The 21,136-nt window shown below is 50.2% G+C and overlaps 2 protein-coding genes across 2 annotated transcripts; one reads left to right on the top strand and one right to left on the bottom strand.

Annotated features, from left to right (window-relative positions):
• Nucleotides 1-15,741: 15,741 nt before the first annotated feature.
• Nucleotides 15,742-19,228, top strand: LOC128720074 (ubiquitin conjugation factor E4 A). The gene is made up of 2 exons (XM_053813724.1): nucleotides 15,742-18,400; nucleotides 18,487-19,228. Exons 1-2 carry the CDS (start codon nucleotides 15,742-15,744, stop codon nucleotides 18,936-18,938), a joined length of 3,111 nt encoding a protein of 1,036 aa, XP_053669699.1. The 3' UTR covers nucleotides 18,939-19,228.
• A 190-nt stretch (nucleotides 19,229-19,418) lies between these two features.
• On the bottom strand, nucleotides 19,419-20,108 carry LOC128731913 (uncharacterized). Its single transcript, XM_053825069.1, has one exon. The coding sequence runs from the start codon at nucleotides 20,091-20,093 to the stop codon at nucleotides 19,494-19,496; it is 600 nt and encodes a 199-aa protein (XP_053681044.1). The 5' UTR covers nucleotides 20,094-20,108; the 3' UTR covers nucleotides 19,419-19,493.
• Between the last annotated feature and the right edge of the window lie 1,028 nt (nucleotides 20,109-21,136).

Genomic DNA, 21,136 nt, shown 5'->3' with positions numbered 1-21,136 from the left:
CCCACCGCTGGCCAGCCGGCGGACACTTTCCGTGGTATGATTTATGAAAGGGTCGTTCGCGGCGCGATATGGAGCGTCACTTGGAAAAGTGGCAAAAGAAGAACAGCAAGCGGCCATGATTTATGAAACGCACTAGCCGGCGGTGATGTTGTGCCAACAGAGCAGACACTGCGAACGGGTCTCGGGCCGGTTCCAAATCCCGCCACCGACTGATTGCATCTGACACCGAATTTACACGTCGATCGTGACCAGAGGGTGCGTTGCTTCGGTGTGCGATGCGATTTTTCCCACCGGCGCGGAAAACCCAAAACAAACACCGCATCCCAAAAGCTGCCAAATCATCACCTCTGTCTCGGCGTCGTCGTCGTCGTCGTTGGGAGCCAAGCGATTCTTAAAGATGTTGCCGACCCCGTGTTGCCGAGGATGACGCAGTGCCTTTGGCTTTAGCTGGACTGCTTGGCGTTTTGGGGCGGTCATCCGAATGGGTGTCGTTTTTGGGGAAGCCGGATTTGCCTTTCCACGAAGTTTGCCGGTAAGCGTGATAAATGGGACGCCAGTGGAGCAGTCCGTTTGTTTGGGGCCTTTTTTTTTGCCGGTGGAGTGTTATTAAAGCCACTACCGAAAAACACTCACTGCTGTGCGGAAAATAGAGAAGAATGCTCGCTATTGCACTTCCAAAATCAACTGCCCGTCGTTCTCACTGCGACCGAGTGCGAATGTCCATCCTTACGCCGTGACTCCGTACTTTACTGCCACCCCGTAATGGTCTCCAACGGCTGGGCGTTTGTGGTACCCCCCGAAGGGACGATGTCACATGAAACCGAAACAAAACAACCCCCGAAGGGGTGTAAATGTTTCGCCACCACAATAAAAACCCAACCAAGAAAGACGTCCACCCACAGAGTTTCGTTATTATTGTCTTCCACGGATGGACAAGCGGACAACGTACCCGCTCCCAAGCACGTCGGTCGCATGTCACGGAAGGATACGGCAGCATCCGTTATGAGCGGTTGGATTGCAGTTGTGTAGCTGCTAATAAAAGCCCATGTCGTGTCGTGCGAGTCCATATACGGCTCCGGAATGTCCTGATGAATTGTCGGTGCAGGATAGTGAAGGTTCATGGCTGCCAGAATAAAGCTGCAGCCCAGGGGGTTTTCACTTTCAAGTCGTGCTCAGATCTTTCCCACGGCACTCTTCCTGCGGCAAGCGTGGTGTCAATGAAGTTGTTTCATTTCGAAAGCAACCAAAGAAACTGATACCCAACAGGGACCAAACGCTCGTACAACAACGGGCACATTTTTAACTCAATTTGCGGTCGCGGTTTGCATCCCAGCGGAATCGGTAGATCGCATTACAACAGCAACGCGTACGGATCTTCGAGGACAGAAAGGACTTCGCGGCCAGTGAGCACGAAATAAACCACATCACGGAAGCCCCATTTCGAGGGATGAATCCTAAGAAGATTACAGTCCTCCCACCACCACATGGAATCGAGGTTTGGCGGATGAATTGAATCCCTCTCGGTGATTGAAACCCCACTTTCGGTAGTGCACTTTGATGTTGGTTAGCACTCGGATTCGGATTCCATTAGGCCCGTTCGCGATTAAGGCATCGGTGGCTGTACGCACACAAAATAACACGGAAGGTAATATTGCGATTAATTCGCACCAAGCCATGCGGAAATTAATACGTAAACGTTCGCATAAATAAACCATAGTCAACGTGTCTGAAGAGTGCGATTAGATTTGCATTTGGCAAAGTAAGTGCGGCTTTCGTAAGCCACACGTGAGATGGTACCAAATAAATTAGAAACTTTTGTTTTGCCCGCTGCGTTTCGCGCAGTGGCAGCGCCAGAGCGAACTTTCACCCTTTTCGGTAGCTCCGAAATTTTCAATTCCATCCGCTTCCAACGTGGGTCCTTACCACCGAAATCCCGAGTCGCACAGCGCGTAAACCGTAACCGAGAGTAGCGCAAATGGTGCATAACCAGAGCGCCTTGCCACAGCAACCTTCCGTGTGTTTCGCTTCCATCGAGCGGACTGTGGCGTCAGCTGGTTTCGGGCAGAAATTGGCAAAAACTAGTTCATAATCCCAAAGACAACACACAAATCCACAGTACCATTGTGTGCCCCAAATTTTTGCAGCGTTTCCTCGTCGGGAATTGTTTCCCCTTTCTTTTTTTTTGTTTGCTTCGGTTTTCGTTTGCAACATTCTGCGCCACCGTGGTCGGAACGGTCGGTTGCAGCATCGCCCATCGGGGAACCGCTGGATGGGAGAAAAACTCCAATTTTCCAACCAACTGCACCAGTCGCAGAGCATTGTGTTTGGGAGGGGGGAACCTTCCATTGGAAGCACTTTTGTAAATGAGTTTTGAAAACAACATCCCTGCACGGGAGCGGAACGAAAATCCAGAAGAAGAACAAGCCGCTTTGGGCTAAGCAAAGGAACGCGTATAAAAATCTCACTACAAACCCGATCAATTGATAGTGAAAGGATCATCACAGGCCCAGAATAACGCTCGTCCTGGGGCTCGTTGGAACCGTACCCAGAATTAATCACACACCAGTCGGCCATCGCGAGCGAAGATGCGGGAGCTCAAATATCTCGCACATGAAATCTTGACCAGCTCTCCCGAATCGATCGGGGAACAGTTTGGTAGAACAACCGGAGACAACATTGTTGTAACTTTGCTGTTGTTCGCGAGGCGAAGAAACTTCAACCCATGTTACACCGAAAACCAGGCCTCGAAGCCGCCCCAAAAGGCAAGAAGAGATTAAATTAATTTACTGTCCTTTTCGGTGCCGTTCCCGTGCTGGCTTTAGCCGGCGGTTCACGCAGATAGATACTTGTGTTTCATCGCTTAATTTTGATTGACACAATCAACCGACGCCTCGCCGCTGGAGCCTTCTCGGCCGATTGGCTACCGAGAGCGCTGAGCTGAGCGTGGATCCACGCAGCTGGAATCCGATAGCACAGCAGCACATCGAAGATGCGGTTCGCCGTTGCGGGCCGTTTAATAGTCACACTTCTCGATTTATCATGAGCCCCTTTTTTTTACGATTACTCATTCCACCGTAAATGCCGGGCATCAATTTAATGCATGTGCGGGGAGCGTGTGCGCGTGCGTGTGTTTTTGCCGTGAGTGTGAGTGAGTGTCTTTTTTTTAAAGGGTCTCTTCGAGTAAACCATACCCCACGGTGCCATACGCGAAGTTTTATGAAACAGGGTCAGAAAGGATGGACCCCACGAACCAAAGGGGCTGCCAGAACCTCGGCTTCCTTGCGAGTAAAGGATGGCACAAGCCGAAAAGGTAAAATAATTGATAATGAACGGGCACCGGCCGATGATCTGCGATGGGCTGCGAGGGTCAATTCGGCGTCGGTGCTGGACCCCAGGTTGAGGGTTGAGACCGAAAGCGAGTGTGTAAAAACGAGGGAGATAAAAAAAAACACACACACACCTCCCGCCATGTTATTATACGGGCTCATCACGAATAAGTCATTTGTTATGGCAGCAAATGCTGTGTGCTGCGCCTACCATCATCACTCCCCCCAAAAGCAACGGAGAGAAGAAGAAGAAGAAGAAGAAGAAGAAGAAGAAAACGCTGAACCAAAAAAAAACCCACTCCCCATAAGCTCGCTGACGATGGTTGGAAAACGGTCTGCCCGGCCGGGATAGTACACATTCGAGCCATAATGTAGCATTTTCTGGAGGCGCATTTTTCCGTCGGTTTTACTACTTCCTACCGGTGCTTCCATTTCCGTACGCATTTACCATACCATGGGGGTTTTAGTTGCATTTTTTAACGATCTGAACACCCTTTTTCGATTTGTGTTATATTACGGCAACATTTCTGGGGGAACGTTCACGTATGCAGCGTATCACTGACGAAGTAATGATTCATAGTGTCCGTGCGTTGATGTCCTTGTGCTTAGGAGCAAAATTAAAGTTGCTGCAACATTCAGTAAAAATTCTCAACCACTTTGTGATGAAAAATAAAACATTAAAACAGCTAAAATCTCTTGTCATTGTGTAAAAAACAAAAATAAAGGACTCTACAGACCATCACGAATGATTACTTTTCAGATTACAATACGACGGCATTAGCAAAATAATTGTCATCCGTTCGTCAGCTCCCGTCACGATTATCATCCCACAATTCCTGCTGGAGACAATTTCTCTCATTGTTGAGTTTGCAGCCGATTCAAAGGTAAAAATCCCGCAACCGATGAGCGAAGGAAAGCGTAATCAAAAAGCTAGCTAGAGCCTTAATCAAAGCCCAGCTGCACCGACGATTCCCGTCGGTCTCGAAACCCGAACCGATAATCACAACCACAAAACGGGCACGGCCGAAAACAATCGCAAACAATACGATACTAGTTTTTACCGCTAGGCGGCAGCTTTTATTTTAGGCCGAGTTAGGGAGGAACGCTGCACTCGAAACGGATGCACACCAGAACAGTAACCGGAAGAGCGAAAAGTGAACGACTGCACGCGAGCCGCACTCGGACCGTGCATTGAGGGGATTAATTTCCGGCGTCCGGCCACGGAGTCCTTTCGAGCCATCACCATCGTTGGTGGAGCAACTTTGGAATTGCAACTCGAAGCGATGGAAGAAAAGAGAGAGAAAAAAAGGCTCACCCAAAGAAAGTGGACGCCGACGTCGCGCAAAATAAGTGTTGCTTCGTTCGCTACGTGGTAGAATGTCGGTCAGAGGATGCACATTCTGGACCGTACTGTTGCCCATTTATGGCCTGGGTGTGGTTGCTCGATACAAAAAAAAAGACAAAAGACCTGAAAAATGGGCCCCCACGGTGGAAAACGGAAAATGGGACAATCGATGGGAGCTGCCAAGTTAGGCGATGCTAGACGAACGGCACCATGCGCAAAACTTTCTTCAATTCATTTTTGAACACTAAAACGGAACGCTAACGGAGCTTTTATCGCATATTTACACATCTCAGCGCACGCACCCAATCTGATCAGACTCACCCCAAAAAAAAAAAAAAAACAAAATAGAAACAAATTACAAACAACGAAATAACAACTGCGGCAGCGAACAGAGCGCACGCAACGAAAACGATACGTGATATTTGATACGTGCGCCCTATGCCCTGTGCGCCACACGCTTCGATTCGCGCAGATCTCGGCCGACCGATAATCCCGGGGACGGGACTCAAAAACAATGCCCCCCCCCCCCAACAAACAAGGGCCCAAGCGGCGCCCACTCCACGCAAAGCAGCGTCTCTAGAGCGGCTCACCCTAATGACAATGTTTCGGACCTCGACAGCTGATGAAAAGCGGGCGGCAAAGCTCAAAGCCAAGCTCACCATCCAGAGTCCGGGTATTTTTTTTTTGTTATTTTTGATTGACCTTTTCGGTGGGCCTCCCCATGGTGGCGTTCCCACACACACACACACACACATCTCGTGGGGCATCTCGAGACATCTCGAAGAAAAGAGAAAAAAAAGAGGTTCGCATTTGCATACGCGGGAAGCAAATTGGATTATGGGAAAAGCCCTTCGCACAAAACGACCAGCTCGGCGCGGGAGTGATTGAATCGAGCTTAAAAAGGCAGTAGAAGAAGCAGCACCAGCGCGAAACACAAACGAGGAAGGTTCCGCGAACCGCTCTAGACACGCTTCACCGGTGAAGGTGATCTTTATCTGTCTTCACCGCAACGAAAACAAACTGGCCGGTGGTTGCGGTTGGTTCGCGCGTTCACCTCTGGCTCGGTTCGCAATCCAAAAACGTCACAAACGCCAACCGATTTTGGGTGAGTGTGTGCGCTTTATTTCGCCCTCGAACGATCCCGGCACACGGGTGCGGAACCGGAAAATTAATTCGATTCACATTAATCGCGGTAATCGATACATGAATGCGCATATACCGCGGCGTACGCCTTGAGCTGAGCTTCTTTTTTGGGTGGTTTGTTTTTTTTTTTTTTGGTTTTTCCATTCGTGGGGCTTAGGGGTGATTTTTTTGCTTCACATGTTTTTTGGCACCATTCCCCATCACAGTAAGACGGCGTGGCCAAGGGTCACATCACACGCAAGCACACCACAACCGGGTGGCCGTCAATTATTTCGCTTTGGTGTGAGATAAACCAAGCAGCACCAGCAAAACGTAAAATAACACCCTTCCGAGCAACCGATCGGCGAGTGCGGGTTCAATCAAGCCCTTAAAATATACGACGCAAATCGTCGCCGGAAAGAAAACGCAACACCGTGGCGTTACATGCTAATTTAATTGAAATTAATTTGCAAAACAATTCCACCACCGAAGCGAAACCCAGCCCCAAGAAAGCCAACTCGCCCGCCGGATGGTGTGGTTTTCATTTACAAAACCCCACGCGTACCGGCGCATTCCCGGCGCATCGGGCGTGGTGGTTTTCCGCCAATTTCCGTGTGTTCACGCGCGCGTTTCCTTGGGCTTCGATGTGGCTCTCGGCAAACGCGTGGATACGAGATGGAGGTGATTGATCATGATTGATTGAAATCGAACCGGCCGGCCCCCGTCCGTAACAAGCCACAAATCCGGCCATTGTCCGGCACGGTATCAAAAGGGGTTTAGGTTTGGATTCCACGCTTTTCGCCGGTTCGCTCTCGTGGCTTTGCGCGCTCGCTTTTCGGCGTTTTCCAGCCATGATCGATCGAGCGTGTTTTGCAGAAAAACAGAAAAAAAAACTCACACACATAAAAGCGCCAAAACCGCACCGAGTGCGCGATCGTGCGAATGGGTCACCGCCGTGGTCACGACCCAACCAGACCCAGCAGTTTGTCAGCCGAGCCGTTCCTTCGGCTAGGAAGAGCCCAAAACTTCCCGCGAACCGAAGTCAAACAGCAGCATTCGAAGAGCCGAAGAGAGGATATGGGAAAAAAACCACACACAAATGCGCTGCGCTCGATCACGCCCTCAGCGTGGTTGGAAATTTATGCAGCGTACAAAACGTACGAACGCCCAAACGGACCCCAAACCCAAGTGAAACCCGGGTGTGGGGAGAAAACTGAAACTATGCCGATGCCCAAAACCTTAACCGGAGCGCAGCACGGGAAAAATAGTGTCGCACCGAAAGTGAGAGAGAAGAAAAAAAAAACGCCAAGCCCTGAGAGGTATCATTAACATAATTTTATTAGGTTGCATTGGATGGATGTCGCTAAACGGGGAAAAGGGGTTTGGGACAGCAGTAGGGTACTCCCCCCCGTAGAGGTGGGTGGTTTTTTTTTGTGAGTTTGGGTTTGTTGTATTTTGTGTTTGTGTGTGGTTTTTTTTTTGTTTTATCCTCAATTTCATTTCCATCACCGTTCCCTGTTCGAGGTCGTCAGCGCGAGGAGTATATTTTCTCCGTGCCGTGGCTTTGTTTCAACTACAACCACGCGGCGTTGTGGACCCTTTTTTTGTCGCCATTTTTATGGCCACACATTCCGCCAGCACACTCGCACGTCACTTGAACGGGAGATGACATTTCCGTGGTGTGGCCATTTGGGACCCAACCGAAAAAGGGGACCCCCGGGCGTACCGTTTCGTGGTGGTTTGTGATTTTTGTTTTTGATTCCGTTTCGATTCGTTGCCAGTGGCGCTGACGAGTATTTTTTGTTTTGTTTTTCTTCTTCATTGGTTTGGTTTATTATTTGCCTCCCGGTGCTCCCCTCTCCCCGGATGCTCTCAATTTTCCCGTTGCCCAAGGTACCACCGCGAGCCGAGGGTAATTTGAATTTCTTGGGCCACCAAATCAAGCCCCGGCTCGGCGACCTGGTCCTGGCCATCGAGCTGATACGCGTTTAATGCGGATCGTAAATTATGACCTTAATAAGCAGAAAACTTGGCCAAACGGGTGATTTATATGACTCCCGCCCGGTCCGCTTATCGGCCGACCGCATTGTGATGCATTATTATTCAATTACGCCCCGTGGAAGGAGCCAACAAACGAGGAACCGGACACTCTGATGCCCGGTTGGTGGTGTCCCGCGAGCTCGATTCGTTCGAGGGCGCGTTCAATTCGCGGGATGTTGCGTAGTACATGCGATTGAAGATGAACCGAAAACATGAACATACATGGGAAGCACCACACACATTCAAACAATGGCTCACACGGGTGACATAATGCTGGAGGCGACCCTCTCTCTCGCGCCCGATCAGACGATCGGGATCGACAAAAGCATCATTATCATTGCGCTTCCAGCGGCTCTCCGGAACCGCGGGACCGTGGCGTGGCGTCTGCTAAACACATAATCAACATTCTTCGAGCAGTGGATGAGACCGCCCTACCGTCGTCATTCATTTCTCATGGTTCCGTAATAGATGCCCAGCGTGTGTGTGTGTGTGTGCGGGTTGTTTTATGGGAAAACCCTAAAACCCTTCCTAGCGCAGCGTCGAAGCCTCCCTTAGAACTCACCATAAAGAGTCCGAGTCCATAAAACACACACGAGCACGAGCGTTTCTGAGCGAGCTCCGCTTACGCTTTATGGTGGCTATAAAGATCAACATATCACTTAAAAGCATGTGTTTTACCCATTGCCGTATGCATTTCAATTAGCTCGGTACGTGGCATCTTATCCGTGCGCCACCCGGGGGCGTATCCTTTCTGGTTCAATGTTACGTGTGTATCTTTTTTTCTTTTTTGCTTTCCTTTGGTTCTACATCTTTTGATCACTCAGCAGGCGCAGAGCAAATCGCAAGGCTTGCCTCGATGCGGCCGAATCCGTCGCTGCACTTTTTTGCTACCGCTCCTGGAATTCCCTGCGATTGGCCGGCTCGGTCGATGATTAAACGCGTCCAGCTCGAAAGCTCCGGCCAGCACGCCGATCGGGTAATACGAGCCACAATCTTTTCGAGCCACCGCCCGACTAATAGTTTACATCCGGATCCATTCCGGTCGAACGATTTCAAGACAATCTTGTGCCTTTTTTTTCTGTCCTTCTTGCTCTCTCTCTCTCTCGCTGTCCCTGTTCACTCATTATGTCTCGCCTCCACCATGTAACATGAGGTTAGGCCGAAGGGTCCCTGGTACAACGGAAGGAACCAACGCCAGAACAGCACCAACCCGCGCTGCCATCTGTTTCGGCTTCGTTACGGCTCAACGAGCCCTGCATGCATGGCACAACTTCGCATGCACGCGGGACCGGGTATGTTGATGACTTTTACGCCACGATGGTTTGAATTGTTCGAAAAGCGAACAGCCTCGCGATCCTTAATTCCGCCCGGCCATGGATCGTCCTCGGGCTCGGGCAGCTTTTGTTTTCCTCCCCCCAGTCGGCCATTGCCGTGAGTGTCGGGCGTGAATAAAGATGTACCGCGCGCGGTGACAAATCAAGGGCTTGCTTTCTTTTTCCATCCCCCCCAAATCCGGAAATGTTACGCTTTTTTTCTTCTTCTTCTCTTAATCCCTACCCACCGCTCGGTCCTGCGAGCGTGCGTTTGTTCGCTCACCGGGGAGTTTTTCCTTTCTTTTATTTTTTCAAGGTAAAGGTCACTCCAGTGGTGACGTGGTACGTGACGCAGCCTGCCATCGGCGGATAAGGGCTCCCGTGAGGCTGGAAAGTCTCGCTGCGAAACCGACGCGCCGAACAACACGGGCAAGACTGAGAACTCGACAAATCAGCACCATCAGCCGTCCATCATTATTCTAATTATTCGAGGCACATTCCCGCCGCTGCCGTTTTGTTTCGCTCAGCCGCTCGTTCGCCCCTTTATCGTGCACGTGAATGACGAATGGTGCATGTGCACGTTGCATCACCGGGGTGGCCAATTGCATCTACGACGTGGTTTACGTAACCCACGTTCGCGATCGTTGGCGCATGTGTTTGCGTTTGCCACCCACCAACACCTGCATGGCATCCTCACACACTACACACACGTGGCTACCCTTGCGAGGACGGAAGATTTGCTCCACGCCGCGATAAGCACGAAGGACGAAGTGATGAGCTCATCGATCCAGCATCAATCAGCTCCGGGGCACACTAATTTGCGGCGTTTCGGTTGACAAGCGATTCGGTGGCGTTTGACGCGCGGCAAAAGGGCGCAAGATTGCGTGATTGCGTTCGCATAGGCCCAAGAAATCTTATTACCGTTGCTGAGCCAAACAAAAAATACCACCTCAACACGTCCACTCCCATGAGATGGTGGCCGGCGGCGCTACCGGAAGCAGTAGCCGCACACCACCCTAGACGCTCAATGCTTCTTTCCGAAATGGTCCGGGTTTATTGCGCCACTCGTTCGAATGTCAAATGTGGCGCGCGATCGGGATTTAGCTGCCAAAAAGCATCCCTCGGAATGAGCTTGTTTTGTGGCGCTCCGGGACTCCGGGTGCGGCAGAACCGTAGGGTTGGCTCTGGCACTGGCACGGCTTGGACGGGGTTGGATGCAGAAAAACAGACGCACATTTTTCTGATTTATTTATAAAAAAAAACCCAACACGATCGCGCATCGTGAACAGGGAAAAAACGGGTGGGTCGAGTGGCGCTTCCGGCGTTCCGATGCCAGTCTTTCACGTCGCATCGACCTCGGGAAAAGGGCCTTGGCTCTCGAAAGGAAGGATGCCAATATTTCACCACGCGATCGGGCACCATATTGTTCGCGCACCGCTCGAAGCGCACCCTAGGAATGTGGTGCGTAGAAACCACGCGCCTGGAGCGCGAAAGATTATTCATTTAAATCTCACGAATCCGGCGGCGCGAAACAAACCAAAAAAAAAATCAATCTCCGTCTAGTGTAGAAAGAAGAAAGCAAGAGAAAAAATCCCCCCAAAAACCTTTGCTTGTAATGGCCGTAAAATCGTTTACAGATGTCATCTGGAGCGTGCTGCCTTTGTGGTGTGGTGGCATTCTGAGCTGAGCAACGTGGTCCAAAAGCGAAGGGCACACAATGGAAATGAGACACCGCCATGCCACAAAGCGCCCGCCCCATTTTGACGAAGGGACGATTGAGTCATCGATATATAGATTTCGGTGGCCCTTCCTTATGGCGTAGTGGCCGGCCGCCAGCAGACTTTCCTGGCTTTTCCGGGAGAAAAGCGAAACTGTCTGATTTCCTGATCTCTGGTTTCGGAGTAGTAAAAGACAGCGAACAAAAAAAAAAGACCCCCGACAACCCGTTTCAGTTCGCGTTTGTTTGTTGGTTTTACTACTACTGCTGTCCATTTAATGCTTGCGGCCACCAACACGTCTCATCCGGTCGATCATAATTCGCCATCGATAGCTAATGCTTGTTGGCCACGGCATGAAAGAAAGAGAGAGAGCAACGCAAACCATGCTCCAAACGACGGCAATTCCGTCTGCTCGTAGCAAATGAAACGTAAATTACTGCCCCCCAAAAGGGGTGCTATTTCGCTGCAACCTAGAGCGCCAGCTAGGGGTTGTTACGTGGCCATACCGAGCGTAGCGTCACCGTCTAATCGAACCGAATCGACTTAGCGCTGATTTGCATAGCCCCATGCGTCATCTACGTTTCATAGCTCGATTACAAACATTTCACGAGCAAATACACCGGGCTCGTGCGGGAACGAATGCTGAGCTGGCCGAGTTCTCCAGCCATGGTCCTTAAGTCGGTGATTTCTATTCGCCTTTCGGGGGGTGGGGAGGGAAATGTTCACCCTCCGCGTTAAAGAGGTCCTCGTTTGCGAACGACCACCAAACAGGAAGGCTTCCAAAATTTGCCCACCTCCCGTCGGGAATCGATAATCGAATCGGTCCGTAGCATGGGCTTCAAAAACCCGAAACAAATCTCACGCCTGGCACACGCGTGGCCAAAGCAGCGAGCAGAAGTAAACCCACCATCGGATTGTCTACGTCGACCACACCGACGACGCCGACGCGCATGATGGATTAGATGGTACTCGAGATGCGAGATTTGCGCTTGAAAGACGCTTTCCAAAAGGCCCCGGACCTTGCCGGAGCGAACCCCTTGTGAAGTGGCTCGACGTCGTTCGAAGACTCTTTTTTACTCCCGGCCCGGATGAGGCAACAAGCTTTGTGAAGCCAGCCGCAAGCTTCGCGGTTCAAGGTTACCGGGTGTCCGCCTGGTTCCGGCTTGCCAATAAATAAATGCCGCGTAGGGTTCGCGAAGCATGCGGCTAGTAAACTGTCGAATTAGATTAGTTGCCTGCTTGTGGTGATGGTGGTGTTGGTGGTAATGTGCCCTTAGTTGGGTGTGGGAGAACGGGCACCAAAAAAAAATGACACACCAAATGGGCGTACAGGCAACCAAAAAAATGCGTGAAAAACAAACATTACCCTGGCCGGTGCAGGTGCGAAAAAGTGTGGCGAAAAATAAAGGCACCCAGCTGAAGCTGAAACGCTCCCGGGTCAAAAAACAATCGAATCCTTCCGCTGCGGCCAGAAGCCAACCCAAGGTGTCGGATGGCCGGACAGGCGACCGTAGTAAGGGTTTTGGGATTTGGAAGAAGAGTATAACGAGCCTCTGAGAAGGCGAAAGGCAACAACAAACGCCAACCGGATCGCGGTCGAAAGCCAGAAGGCCGAAGGATAATGGAAACCAGAATAGAGGGACCGGAATCTCCACGAGTCCCTCGATCTCCGTGCCGGGGCTTTGATGTTCGAATGACGTGCCAACCCCAGCCAAGCCAAAGGGCTTGTGCGACAGAGAGAGAGAGAGAGAGAGAGAGAGAGAGAGAGAGAGAGAGAAAAGAAACACCACCTACAAGTGTCGATGGTGGGCCGACTGGAAGCGCACAAGCCAGAAACCTCGAAGTAGCCGGTAGGAACCGAAATCAAACAGGAATCATAACAGAAACAGAGCCCTCCGAAACCCCCGCAGTGCTAGCGAACAATGGGGAATTTCTATTTTCCCGAGAACGCCAGCAGCGCCATGGGATGTGATGTGTGACTGGAAATGTGTTTTCGAGCCGGCCACTTTCGGGTCGGGATGCTGCAAAAGGGCTTGGGCTTAACACGGTTACTCAAAAACAAAAAACGAACGCCTTGTACGGGTGCATGAATCATTTCGGCGTGTAACTTGCATCAGATATTGTGGTGGGCAAAGCGTCGAAATAACACCTCCATTAGCGTGAAGCGTGCTTCAACGCGAAACCAATGATCCATGCTCGTACACGGCTCGTTGTTTGGTTGTGATTAGGAAAATAATACACCGGGCGAAGGCAAAACAAAAAACGCACACTATCAGATGAACCGTACAAGCGATCAGTGTGTGTGCCTGATAAGTGCGCCGTACTCGATCGTTCGATCGGTCGATTTGATGATTTGCTTACCTGTTAGAATTTGAGGCCGCCTTCTAGCCTGATTGATGGCGTTTAATCCCTTTTCGTTCGCGCGTACAGCATCACGGCACTCGAGCGGTGAACGCACTGCTCTCACACCCTGCAGATGGGTTTCGCGGTGGATCTAATAATTCTTTTTCTTCTACGAATAAGAGGCATAAAGGCTTCGTTTCACTTCGATCTTCCGCACGGGCACACGCACACACAACACTCACGCGCGCGCGGGCACACGCACGCTTACGTACTCACACCCACCGGCTGGTCGTATTAATTAAAGCAAAGCACTGTCACTGTTCGAACTGGTGGTTTGTCTAGGAAAATTACAGCCGATGATGATTCAACACAATCGCGGGAAGGGCTTGTTTTTGGCTTCCTGTGCTCTCAAGATGGCTTCGCTGTGGTTCTCGGATGGCCTACGCAAGGAACACTTCACCCGAGGGCGGTGTTTCACCGGCGCGCTAATCTCGACGCATACCGGCAGAGTGTCACCGAGGCCGAGATTTCGCTGGCGGCTAACGGGATCGTCCCCAAAACGCAAGGGGCACCAGTGTGTTGTAATTAAATTGTGAGCGCCACCCTCTGATTGGCCGAATGTTCGTAGTGAAGGTCGCCCAGCGAAGGAAATGGCGGGAAGCGACTCACCGAAGAACAGGTAGTGTTCACCCGGTTACGACTTTGCTACGCGTGTGACCACACGGACCAGTACCGGAGCGGCAGCATCGATAGACCCTGCGTTGATCAACTGTTAGCAAACGACTGGCTGGAAAAACGAGGCACGAAACACTGCGCAACATCGAGAACATAAGCGCCGCACTGTGGGAACATAAGCATCCGTCAGTGTTTTGTATTTGGCTGGAATGGGACTGGCAAAAAAGATGCTTTAAAAAAAACGCAAAATATTTTAGACAAACGTCTGTTGGGTGTGTGGAGTTGTTTGATGAAATGATTGCCTTTAACTTGAATTAATGAGGGAAAATTAAACGTCAGGTAATGAGTTATCTTTTTAATGCATTGTCGGCTATAGTCTACCAAACGTAAAGCATACCTGGTGCGTGGTAATAATCAGCTTCGCATCTGTAATTATTCAGTATCATACATTTCGTATCTTCGCCCATAGTGCGCTGGACAGCGATCGCTGTTTGTGAGCGCGTGAGTAATGATGAAACATATTTTCTCTCGACGGGCGCGGGCACTCCTAGAAAGAGAGAGCACGTGAAGCAAAGCAAAAAACTACAGTGAGTTTTGGTTCGAATTCCTGCGATGCTGGAGGGAGAAAGCAACAATAACAAAGCATAAACATGAACGGGAGAGCTTTTCGACATGCGTAAATAAGAATCCTTGAGATGAGACGTCGAAAGGGATGCTCTGGGAGAATTGGGAGAGCAGCGAAATCAAAAGAGAGATAGGCTGCACATATTTTGCTCTCTTGTTTCGAAAGTGAAATGGAAGGATCACGAAGGCGTGTAATTTATCGGGTTTCGTTTGAATGTTTCATGTAACATTCGAATAATGTGATGTAGTTTTATGTAGATTTCTAAATATAAATCGAAAAAATAACGTAATAAATTATCAACGAAAAGTAATCCGCTTTTTTATCCTTGTACAGGTACAACACGCGAGTAATGTCGAGCCTATACAAAGCGTTTTGTACCGTAGCATATCATGAGACTCAAAGGATCAGTTTGGGGTAACGGTTTATGTGGTTGTTATAAAATCAGCTGTTTCAGTGACAGACCATTGCTAGGTGCATGAGCCGAACTAAAATAATCCCATGATTAACATACCTATGATCCTAGGCTCTATCTATAAATCCTCTCAGCTGTGCATTCTCTCAATTGCTCTATCATTGGATTTAAGATATAATTTCGTTAAAAAATGTAAACCTTAACGCCCACTACTCGCTTGCAACATGCAACTTGCATGCAAGCTGCTGGTGTAAGCTTTATCAAACTTTAATGTGACTTATAACGTATCTGATATGCATAATTTTAAAACTGTTTGATGATCACTTTTTGCTTGTTTCTTACACTTGTCCGTCTCCAAACGGCAGCAAAACTCGCAAAGCTGTTTCACGTAGATAGAAACATAAGTGGATGAGCGACTAATTCAACAGCTGGCACCACTGTGAACCCGTGACAGCGACTGTGTCATGCGTTACTTTGACAACATGATTGACAATCAAAATATCGAGAAAAAATTACAACTCATTTTTGCAATCGAACGAATGTTTTCGTGAAAGTCTTGAATGAAAATCAAATTTCTCGACAAAGATGCGCTTCGATTAGTGAATCCGATAACGAAACTCGCGTTCCACCGTAAGGTATTCCTCGTAGGGCTACCTGTATTGCTGTTCGAATAGAGTGTTCACACAAATTAGCTGCTCCACGGTAACGTTGGAGCGGAGTGGTAGTGGGGACCAGTCGTAGTTCATGCGATTAATATCATTTATCAGCCTCTCGCGCCCTTGTGGACACCCGTAAGAGATTGCATTTTGAACGGTGTAGAATATGGCTGGGGCATCGTACAAACCCAACCCTTTGGAGCAGAAAACAAACGCCCACATAGAGAAGATTTTTCTTATCACGCTGAACAAAGCCCCCCAGAAAAACAAACAGTTGGTGTACGTGGAGGATGTGGCGCAAGCGGTCGAAAGCGGACTGCTCGATCTGGACATGCTGGAGCAGGCGCTGTTCGAGCGAATCGTGCTGCAGAACCCGTCCGAGTATCTGATTCCTAACGATGTAACGACGGCCGACACGCCGCAGATCGCAGAAACTAAGGTAATTCTGTACCTTTACGGATGTTTCGAGCGCAACGAAAAACCCGTGGACCAAAGCGACAGCGTGGCGGTGGACAACCAGCGAAGGATGAAATCGCTCATCCTGCGTAACGCCTGCACCTCGCTGAAGCAACCGGACCTGTACGAAGGCCAAAACCTTCCGAACCAGATACTGGACATCTTCAAGCAGTCAGACTCGGACGACCATAACGTGGCGGCCAGGTTCATCTCCGAAACGGTGCGGGAAGTTTTCAGCGACTCAGAAACGGAACAGGAAGGTTACGAAGCCATACGTAACATCTTCGGGCCGATGTTTGTGGAGGTGCTAAAGGCACTCCGGGGCGCTTCGCTGGTCATGATCGATCGGTGGGTGCTACCGTTCCTGCACGTGTTCCCCAGCGACAAAAGCAACCCCCGGTTGGCGCACATTTTCCTGGACTACACGACACCACCCTCCGGCTCGAATGGGATCAAGTACTCCGAGTCGCTGCTCGGACAGCTCCTCTCGCTGTCCATCATGCCGCGGAACCACAACGGTCCGTTCGAGTACTACGAGAACCCGCTGACAACGAGCCGATCCGCGTGTGATAGCCTATCGTCGAGCCTGTGGAACTACACCAAGCTGCATCTCGAGCGCATGCACGGCTTCGTAAAGAGCTTCCTGCTGCTGGGTGGGGACGTGCGCGGCAAGATACTGGACTGGATCGGCAAGTGTTTGCACGAGAACGTGCCCCGCGGTCAGATTTGGAACACGCATCACGGCATGGGAATGTTCGCCACCCAGACAACGTCACCGGACTCGTTCAGCATCAATCTGGCCGGGGTACTGCTGCGTCTCTGTCAACCGCTGCTGAAGCCCCAGCTAAAGGTGCTGATCGTGGACCCAACGTACTGTGCCGTGCGGGACAGCGACAAGACCGTCAAAGGTGTGCACATGCTCGATACGGAGAAGGAAACCTGCCTCCTGCCACTGGAGGACGACCAAGAGCAGCGGCTCGAGGCGGAGAGGTACAACTTCGTCACGGAGTGCTTCTTCATGACGCACAAAGCGATCGATCTTGGGTTTCGCGTGTGCATCGAGAAGTTTTTCCGCATGAACCGCGAGCTGCACCGGTTGCAGACGATGTACTACGACATGGTGGCACAAAACGGGGCGGACGTGCCGAGCGACCTCATGCAGATGGTGTCGTCACAAATGCAGCAGTTCCTGTGCCTGCAGAACGTGCTACTCGAGCCCGCGACCGATCAGCTGCTGCTGCAGTTCTACGAAGCGTCAGCCATCTGGTTAACGCAGCTGAGCGCTCGTGAAGCTCCCCAGATCGATACGCTTGATCCGGAGAAAGGCTTCGCCCCGCAGACGGTGCAACCGGTTAGTCTACCGCTTAGCGGAGTCACCGTATCGCGCGTACTCAAGTGCATTCCTGAATACATCATCGAGAACATCGTCGGGTATCTGCAGTTTTCGCGCCACTTCGACAGCCAAGCGCTCCGGGTGGATGTGGACGCCCAGCAGGCGATCTTTACGATGATTCTGATCTTCATGGGCAGCTCCGAGCGGATTCGCAATCCGCATTTGCGCGCACGACTCGCCGAAGGCCTCGAAAGCCTGCTGCCCAAGGAGTCGGAACCAGCCGGGTTCAGCTTTAGCGCGGCGCTCTTCACCAACCACGCGCACCGGCTCGAGATTATTCCGAATCTGTTGCGCGTGTTCGTGAGCATCGAAATGACGGGCCAGAGCGTGCAGTTCGAGCAGAAGTTCAACTACCGGCGGCCCATGTACGCCATCATGGACTACCTGTGGAAGATCGACGAGCAGAAAGAATGCTTCCGGGTGCTGGAGCGCGACGCGATCGAAAACATCGAGGCGGAGGATCCGCCGATTTTCCTGCGCTTCATTAACCTGCTCATCAACGACGCCATCTTTCTGCTGGACGAGTCGCTCAGCAACCTGCAGCAGATCCGGCAGATGCAAAGCGCACAGGATAACGGCGAATGGGAGTCACTCGCGCAACCCGAGCGGCAGCAGAACTTGGGCAACCTGCGCAACCTCGGTATGCTAGCGCGGTTCGACAACATCCTCGGCCGGGACACGATCAACATCCTGCAGCTGCTCACGTCGGAGACGAAATCGATCTTCTGCCACTCGTCGATGGTCGATCGGGTGGCGGCGATGTTGAATTACTTTCTGCTTAACCTCACCGGTCCCAAGAAGGGCAACTTTAAGGTGAAAGATAAGCGCGAGTTCGAGTTCGATCCCGCGCGGACGGTGCTGGAAATCTGCCGCATCTATGTGAACCTGTGCGAGTGCGATACTTTCTGTCTGGCGGTATCGCAGGACGGTCGCAGTTACAGCCCGCAACTGTTCGAGTACGCCGAGCAAGTGCTCAGTAAGTAGAGTTTCCAATAACGCACGTGGTGGTGTGTTTTCATCGTCTAATTTTCCTTTTGTTTTCTTTGTTTTTGCCCCGTCTAGCTCGCATCGGTGGTGGACAGCTAATTGGTGAGATGCAAGAGTTCTCACACAAAGTGCAGCGCATCGAGAAGCAGCAGAAGATGGACGAGGAAGCGCTCATCGATCCGCCGGACGAGTTTCTCGATCCGATCATGTCGTCGCTTATGACCGATCCCGTCATCCTGCCCAGCTCACGGATTACCGTCGACCGATCGACGATCGCACGGCACCTGCTGTCGGATCAATCGGATCCCTTTAACCGGTCACCGCTCACGATGGAGCAGGTCAAGCGGAACGATCAGTTGAAGAGCGAAATCGACGCTTGGATTCGCGAGAAGCGAGCGGCCCACGCGGCGACGATGGCAGGCACGAGCACCGAACAACCGACCACTCCCGTGACACCAACTGCGGTGTCTTCGGTCGTGCCAGAGGCGGCGTCCATGGATACGGACGAATCGGTGCAGGATCAATAACCGTCGCGTCGTCCTGCCTTACCACCAAAATCGCCGCTACGTTGCGCTTGTGTAGTTGTCCGTTCCTCCGCTCGTTGCTGTGCCAACGACGTTGCCGTGCCGGTGCACATGGTTCGGGTTTATCTTCAAATTTAGCGTACGAGTGGTTTTTCTTTAACTTTAACCAAATCCCAACTCCAGCCCAAACGGATCGACGAAAGGAACTCTTCAGATCGTCGGGCATGTGTTCGTGGGCCAGCATAATGAAATGTAATATTAATGGGGGAAACCGTTTAGCTGTATTACGACTCCTTAGTAGCCAATAATGAAATAACCTCGGTGCGGAGATAGCTTTCGCGTATGTGTTTCAAACGATCGGTGTTGTGCATGTGTGGTTCGGTTCACGGAAAGAAAACGGGACACCGCGAGGTAAAAGGTTCGACGTTTGACTACATAAATAGTTTAATTAAATATCTCATAGAACAACATGCACAACATGTCACGGATTGCAAGAAACCCCTAGCCGATTGCCGTTTCACGGCAACTATGTGGGGGGATTTTCACATTTGCTAAACTTCAAATGAACAGTTTGAACTCATTCAAAGGCCATAGGCGGCACACAGCACGGCTTTTCACGAGCCCGATCGGAACCGGGCCGTAATTGCGAGAATCGGAACTATTCTGTACGTTGTCACCCTCTATCCACAGATGGCCCCGGGGTACGGTAACGATGCTTGTTCTCGGCTCGGGTTGATCCATATCATCCATGTTCGTGACCTGCTTGACGTCGCTCATCGCGGCGTGTTTTGGAGACGGGTCGGGCCTTTTTGATGTTTCGTCCACCGCACTCTGGCTCACATAGTCGACCTTATCGCGCAACTTAGCCATCGCTTCGTAATGTGGAGGATTCTGTCGTTGATTGTCCGGCTCGATGCCACCCGAGGCGTTCGGTAGTACCGCCGTGTAAATGGTGTACGTGTTCGATAGCGGGTTAAGGTTAAACGAGGCACGCGTCATGATGCGATCTCCCGGCATACCGATGATGCGTTTGCACACATACTGCACCGGATTCGTGGGGCTTTTCGCGATGATTATGTCCCCGCGCTGCAGCTTTGAGAGCCGCGGAGTGATGCGGTCGGTGATGAGCACATTATTCGTGGTCAATGTTGGCTCCATCGATGGACCGACGCACTGAGAAAGGTAACATATTCAGATCATAATTACGCCCGGTGATGTGTGGCCTGCGATTATGTAAAACCGACGATCCTTACCACGACGAAGTCTCCGATATACTCAAACGTACAATGTGTAATGCAACCATATTGGATAATATAGCCGCAAACACCCAGCGTCTTAGAGAGGAATTTAAACATTGACAATGTCTGTTTTGCGTTCAGTAGCACTTTGTTCCCAATACCTTAGTCTGGGGAATTTTTCTTAGCACTTTTGCTATTGTACTACAGATTTAAGCCAAAGATATAGTTATCCTAAGAGAGACCAGGTTGATTTGTTATTTTATTGTGGATTGGAACGGATCAAAAATTAATAATCAATAAGATTAACTTTTAAACTTTTCAGATTATGCACATCTACAAGACAAACGAAACACAATTTTGAAGAATTTTTGTAAACAAATCAATCGTTTTGTTTTGATGGTTTTTCATATTTCCATGTTGTTCCTCAAACGTCTAGTTTATCATTTATATTCCATAATGGAAGACTTCAGATTTTCCACGGAGCCAGCGTTTTTTTTTCAAAAAGGAAATGCTAATGCAGTTTCCGTTACAATATTTATTGTTGCAATCAATTACATTGATTGCACGTAATTTTATCGTGCGTAAATGTAAGTATTGGATATAATTTTAGCATATGTTATTCATTATGCATACGCAAATATTGATCCCAAACGAGCCCAAACATCACAATTGATTTGCAAGCTTTTATAGTTTTTTTTAATAAAATGTGTAAACATGTTGCAATTTAGGAGCGCAATGCGATAGCAAGCAAAAGGCTTGTTCATTAGGTAAAAAGCTTGCGTTTAGTAAATAACGTGAGATACCCGGTAGTGCATGCTTCCTTAAACCAATTTCCTGCCATGAAGAACGACTGGCATGCTAACATATGGCATCGAAGAATTTTCGTCTTTTCCATTTGCATCAATATACCAATTTGTACATCGGATACACACTTTATTACATTTTGCGTCACCAATATGGAAT

Source organism: Anopheles nili, chromosome 2 (genome assembly GCF_943737925.1).
Source record: "Anopheles nili chromosome 2, idAnoNiliSN_F5_01, whole genome shotgun sequence".
NCBI lineage: Eukaryota > Metazoa > Arthropoda > Insecta > Diptera > Culicidae > Anopheles > Anopheles nili.
The sequence above is the reverse complement of the archived record's forward strand: the minus strand, read 5'-3'. Positions and strand labels throughout refer to the sequence as shown.

Bases quoted from the DNA above. Each gene is read 5' to 3' on its own strand.
- LOC128731913 (XM_053825069.1), bottom strand. From the start codon at position 20,093: ATGGAGCCAACATTGACCACGAATAATGTGCTCATCACCGACCGCATC.
- LOC128720074 (XM_053813724.1), top strand. From the start codon at position 15,742: ATGGCTGGGGCATCGTACAAACCCAACCCTTTGGAGCAGAAAACAAAC. The intron at 18,401-18,486 runs GTAAGTAGAGTT...TGCCCCGTCTAG, and splicing joins GTACGCCGAGCAAGTGCTCA to CTCGCATCGGTGGTGGACAG.